This window comes from Coffea eugenioides, chromosome 10 (assembly GCF_003713205.1).
Source record: "Coffea eugenioides isolate CCC68of chromosome 10, Ceug_1.0, whole genome shotgun sequence".
Taxonomy (NCBI): Eukaryota; Viridiplantae; Streptophyta; class Magnoliopsida; order Gentianales; family Rubiaceae; genus Coffea; species Coffea eugenioides.
In genome coordinates, this window is record NC_040044.1 from 10,898,873 (window position 1) to 10,904,872 (window position 6,000).

Here is a 6,000-nt window from a genome sequence, read left to right on the forward strand (position 1 = left end):
CAAATGACTGCATCTATCCTATTGCATACGCAGTTGTTGAGGTAGAAAATAAGAATTCTTGGAGGTGGTTCATCGAGTTTTTGAAATTTGATCTCAGCATCCATGAGCAAAGCAAGTGAACATTCATAAGTGACCGACAAAAGGTAATGCATATGACCATGGCTAAGTTTTAAATATGGACCATATTAGTTTAGTTCATGATTGCTTAATTTTGGCATTTATTGATGACAAGTATTGGGTTCAGCCATGCATGATATTCTTCCAAATGTGGGACATGGGCACTGCGTGAGATATCTACACAATAACTTCAAGAAACGTCATCCTAGCAAAATAATAAAGGGCATGTTTTGGGGCTGTGCAAGGGAAACATATGTGAACAAATTTGAGGTCGAGATGGACTCCTTGAAGCAATATGATAAGAGTGAACACAAGTGGTTGATGGATAATACATCACCTCGCCCTTGGTCAAGGTCACATTTTTGGACTTTAGCCAAATGTGACATTCTTCTCAATAATCTTTGTGAAAGCTTTAATTCGGTGATTGTAGATGCAAGGGAAAAATCCATCGGTATACCATGTTCACATGTTACATGCTATGTTTCATTGCAGCAAAATGAGCCAGAGCGTCTTGTGGATCCTTGTCATTCAAGAGATGCCTATTTAAAAGCCTATGAGCTAGCTATTGGACCAATTAATGTACCCAAAAACTAGAGAAAATCTAAGAAGGACTCCATTAATGCGCCAAAGAAGTTGAAACTTCCTGGTAGGCCTAAAAAGGCAAGGAGGAGGCAACCAGATGAGCCATGATCTGATTCTAAAGGCTGTAAGAGACTATCCAGGAAGGGTGTTACACAAATTACTTGTACCAAATGTCAAGAAAAAAGGCATAATATAAGAAGATGTCCATTGAACCATACAACTAATGTGTTGGCTGCTGAAGATAGTGGAAGACAATCTCTTTTGAACTCGAACAAGTGCAGAAAATGCAAAGGATTTGGGCACAATGTCAGAACTTGTCCATTGACTACCACGGGGACAACTAATATCCAAGCAAGAGAAGAAACACCTGTGTCTGTATCTGCAACAATCAATGAAGATGATAGTGAATCTTCAAAAAATATGGCAGCCATAAAGTCCAATTCAGGTATACAGCTTCCATTTTTTTTTAATTTAAGTGTGTTTAAAGGGCATGCTTACTAAATGTATGTTTCACTGCTCAACAGTCAATATCCAAGTGGGTGAGCTGGCTGAAACGATTCATGTGCAGTCCTCTGCTCTAGAGTTAAGTTCAAAAAAGTTCGTCGAACTGTTTGCTATCTTTTCTGTCATGCTCCAGGCCAAAGCCAAAAAACTTGCCCTTGCACGCGGGCCCAACTTTGGAGATCCAAGATGGTTGCTGTTGTGTCTCCAAGAAAAGGCAAAAGAAGAAAAGAAACTGTATGTTTTTTGCATTAAAAACTCAGTCTAATTTCGAACTATCAGCCATTACTCTTTGTTGGTTCTCATTTCAAATGTATTTTGCAGGCACATAGGTTGTTGGATGAACTGGATAGTTTCATGGACAATGATTAGGACAGTTGAAGAGAGTCATATTTTGCTAAAACATGTTGATGGCAGTTAGTTTTTGTTAATTTAGTTAGTTTTGGCTATTTTTGGAACTCGTTGTAGTGGAAGGGTCAAAATGCGTTGGCTTCCACAACCAAACTGCTCAAACGTTGGCTATTGTAGTTACTTTTGGATTTTATGGTATTTAGCGGACAACTTGTTTGTGTACTGCATAACTTTTATGTAACTTTGACTATGTTATTCAATTGCAAAACTAGTCATCCTATTTTTGGTGAATGTGTAAGCTATTTTGTTGAATTGGTGCCAAATGGAAGGGTCAAAAGACAAGCAAAATTCTATCCAAAATTTGGGAGACCTTTAATAACTTTGTTTGGTGACCATGTTAAATATTTCGCTGAATTGGTTCAAAATGAAAATATCCATAAACAGGCTTCAATTTTGTCCATTTTTTTTGCTTCCACAAGTTTCCAGTGACCAAGCTAATTCCCAAACAATTTCCAACCAAAAAACTAGTGCACTTGGCTGCTTATCATTCACATTCAAGTTTATAATGTAGCACATTTCTCCTCAAACTTTTACAAATTCATAACATACTACCATCTTTCTCCTGACAACTTGTACAAATTCAAAGAAATTAGCAGCCATGTATTCGAAAGATCTAGAACATGTCAAAACTAGTTTAGCATCTTCAGCTCCAACACACCATGCTTTTGTCTTCCATTGCCATCAAGCACAGTAGTAATTAAAACGCAACAACATAAACAAACACATGCCAATATCATTAGTTTCACTTTTGTTCTCAATTTTCTTATCTCAAGCTTCAATTTTGCATTTTCTCCCTCCACACGTCTGAGGTCCCTCAATAATGAAGCAATTACATTCTTCATCTTCTGAGGTATGGGTGGATCATACCATAGAAAGAAATTACAAGCTCCAGATTTCTGCATTCACAATTAATTCGTAGTTTACTTCAACAAAATTCATTAAATTTTCATAATTGAAATATGTGTACCCAGAAATAGTACCCCAGAATTTTTGTAGCCGTGAAATCTTCTCGAAGGATTTGACTCTGTCCACGAAGTAACTACTCGACACTCTTCAAGGCAGTGGCAACGCACAATTAGGTCTCCATTGTAGTATTCATCCTTCCCTAGGTAAATTTCTGTTGTTGTTTCAAATCGATTTGCGCCATTATTACTTGAAACACTACCTGAACTTGATGTTGCTTTGACCCAATTTCTCCTTGCCTGCATTTGCAATGATTCTATAAACAATTTGGGAATTTAGGGAGACTTCCTTCCCTTTCTCGGATGAACCCTAGCTCTCCAATTGGACAAATCTGCAAATTAAGCTTCTCACTTTCATTTTAGTTCTGTTACCGTATGAATTAGTTGGCTTTATTGAAGATCCATAAGTGATGTTCTGAAAGTAGCCCTCTCTATGTGGTCAATTTCATGCCCGCTTGATATTTCCTAGTGGCGCTGCCGTGGATAGCCTTAATTGGACTTGCATCTTAAGTTAAGGTATCTAATTGGCCAAGAATAAAATAAAGGGACTAAATCGGCACAAGTATAAAAGTATAGGAACGAAATTGGCCATTTTCCCCTAACAATTATTTCTGGTTTCACCACTACTGAAGCCTCATGTTTAAGCTACTGATCAAACTTACAACTCATGTTTAAGATATTCCAAATAGTTATATCTATACAAAAGCCCTTTATGATTTGATCTTGATGTACACTGGCAGTAGTACACAGGCTTAAAGATGCATCATAATATTTTCTTCTGGATTAATGCAATAAATTCTGTTATTCATCACATATACACCACAAACAATGCAGTTCCTTCTTTAAAGAAGTACAAACAATATTCCTGGTTTAATGCATTTCCCTTAGGAGTATAAAAAATATTTGACATGTTAGATCCTAATCAATTGTTTGCTGAAAACAGTAGCAGAATTAGAAAATTTAATTTGAGGGAGTGAAACGCATACACATGTAAATTTTGGAGTCATTATAAAAATTTTGAAAAGTTTCGAGGACAAATAACTTAATGTATATAGGAAATTTTGAAAATTCTCAAACTTTTAAAAGAGAAAGCATGATTTTCTAGAAACTTGGGAGCAAACATATATATATACACATACATATATATAGAAAATTTTAAAATTTTTCAAAATTTTATAGAGGACAAAACATGAATTTCTAGACTTTGTGAGACGGTGCCCCTCCCTGCCCTTTGCTCCGCCTTGACTAAGAACATGCATCCAAGGCAAATTTTTGGGTTTAGGAAGCAGGAGAGATAACTTTGGTGTTTAGCTAACTCTTCTAAGAGGATTTTGTAGCGAGTTATTTGGTGCCAATTAATTTACGTTTCTCAAATTTTAATAGTTCTGTCCTCTATCCTACAACGTTGAAATGAAGTCTAATCACTAAGACTCACCAACATCTCATCAAGAGCTGGTGGACACTCAACATATCATCAAGAGCTGGACAGTGAAGGAAAGAAGCACTGGACATAAACACATTGATGAAATGGTGGCCATTAAGCTACTAATGAGCAAAGCTCTAGTGCTAAACTGGAGAAAGATTGAGATACAAATCCACAACAAGCAAGTTCTCAGCTGCATTTTGTCCAGGAAAGCTCAAGATATGAGATCGGCAACCTTAGTGGAGGACATTTATCAATTAAGTTTGTTGTTTCAAATGTGCTCTTTTTGCTTAGTAAAAAAGAAAGATAATCATGCTAGTATTAGAATTAGTTCATATGCCATAGGCATAATCGAAGATGAGGAACTTTGGATTCCTCAGTGTCTAAGTACACTGCGTGTATAGATCATTCGAGCCTTTGCTCGCAAATGTATAGTTTTGATAATCTATAAAATCACTTATCGTTTCGGCCAAAAAAAAAAAAAAGCTAAAACTCACCAAATGTCATTATTTTCTTTTGAGCTTTTCCCTTCCTTCTTGACTTGTACGTGCAAAAATTACTTCATCGAAAAGGACACGTTAGCTAATTAATAAAATATCACACTATTCTCAAACATATAATAAAGTAGGATTATCAAGATAATCATGGCAATGTCCTGTGCATATATAGCACAAGAGTCATGCTAGTAGAAATTTACAACAAATCCATGGATCCTTTCTGGTTGTCTCAAGAAAACTGTGCCTCAAGTAAGTCAATGACTTTCTTGTCAACTTGGAATGCCTTAGCGAGAACAGCTGGAGAAATGAGAGGATCTGATCCAAAGACAGCATTTGCAATAGTAATGACTCCTGGATTTTGGCTGCCGAAACCAGCAAATGCAACAGCATTCGTCTTCCCAAAATTAAATTGGAAGTGAATCAGACCTTCAGGGAACACGAAAACATCTCCTGGATTCAACGTTTTCGTAAAGAGTTGATTTTTCATGTTATTTGGTGGGTTTGAAGTGACAAAACCAACATGAAGAGTGCCCTCTAACACGAATAGGACCTCGGTTGCACGAGGATGGGTATGGGGTGGGTTTAGGCCATGAGGAGCGAAATCAAGACGAGCTAGGGAAACTCCCAAAGTGTTGAGTCCAGCTAGATTGTTGACGTTCACAGCAGTAACATTAGAACCTTGTCGATTTGCTGTATTTCGAGGTTTGTTCAGTCCCCGAAAGAAGAAATCGTTGGCCTTCACAACCTTTGGGTCCTTGCAAATCTTTCCGTTCACAAACACTGCATTTAAAAAACTAGCTGTTAGTAATGTAATAATGAGACAAAACAAACCCAGATTGATTTTTGCATGTCTTATTATCCATCATGCACGATGTTGTGAAAATAATAAATAATAGTAATAAAGAGATAACTTATAAGTCAAGCCAAAACATGACAGGACACGAAAATTGTACTGAGAAAAAGAGAAATGTTTCGCAACATGCTCTGATAGGTACAAGGAATTACCAGCCGTTTTAGGATCATTGATTGCAACACAAAAATCCTGCAAAGGGCTAGGATCAGAAGCGATGGCAAGGGATGAAAATAGTGCCATTGTGGCTATGGTTATCAGGAACGGAGATCCCATGGTAATTGTGGACGAGATCTAGTATTTCTTACACTAACTCTTTGGTTGATGGTTCGAGGGATTTGGGCAAAGATTTGAAGCTATATATAGGCATATTTCATTTGACTATTCGCCAAGTTTATTACTCTATCACATGAAGACGGTTACACCTGATTGACAACTAGGTCTACAGGTTAGGTTGGTGACTTTTTATACTTAAATATTAAGTCACAGCAAGATGAATCTTTTCTCAACAACTAAGTAGATGCATTTATCTAGCTGAGACTCTCAGCTGAACTTTCTTTTTTTCCACCCAAACTTTTCTGGAATCATTTTGTTCTCAATTTTATACCCCAACCGATCCGATCATTTTTCTCCATGGAAAATGATACACTTCCATTG

General features: G+C 36.9%; 1 protein-coding gene across 1 annotated transcript; it reads right to left on the reverse strand.

Annotated features, from left to right (window-relative positions):
- Nucleotides 1-4,609: 4,609 nt before the first annotated feature.
- Nucleotides 4,610-5,652, reverse strand: LOC113749845 (putative germin-like protein 2-1). Its single transcript, XM_027293713.1, has 2 exons — nucleotides 5,499-5,652; nucleotides 4,610-5,273 (listed from the first exon to the last, which is right to left on the reverse strand). Exons 1-2 carry the CDS (start codon nucleotides 5,617-5,619, stop codon nucleotides 4,723-4,725), a joined length of 672 nt encoding a protein of 223 aa, XP_027149514.1. The 5' UTR covers nucleotides 5,620-5,652; the 3' UTR covers nucleotides 4,610-4,722.
- Between the last annotated feature and the right edge of the window lie 348 nt (nucleotides 5,653-6,000).

Excerpts from the sequence above, each read along its gene's own strand:
- LOC113749845 (XM_027293713.1), bottom strand. The coding sequence starts at position 5,619 with ATGGGATCTCCGTTCCTGATAACCATAGCCACAATGGCACTATTTTCA. Across the intron at positions 5,274-5,498 it reads CAATGATCCTAAAACGGCTG|TGTTTGTGAACGGAAAGATT; the intron begins GTAATTCCTTGT and ends TTTTAAATGCAG.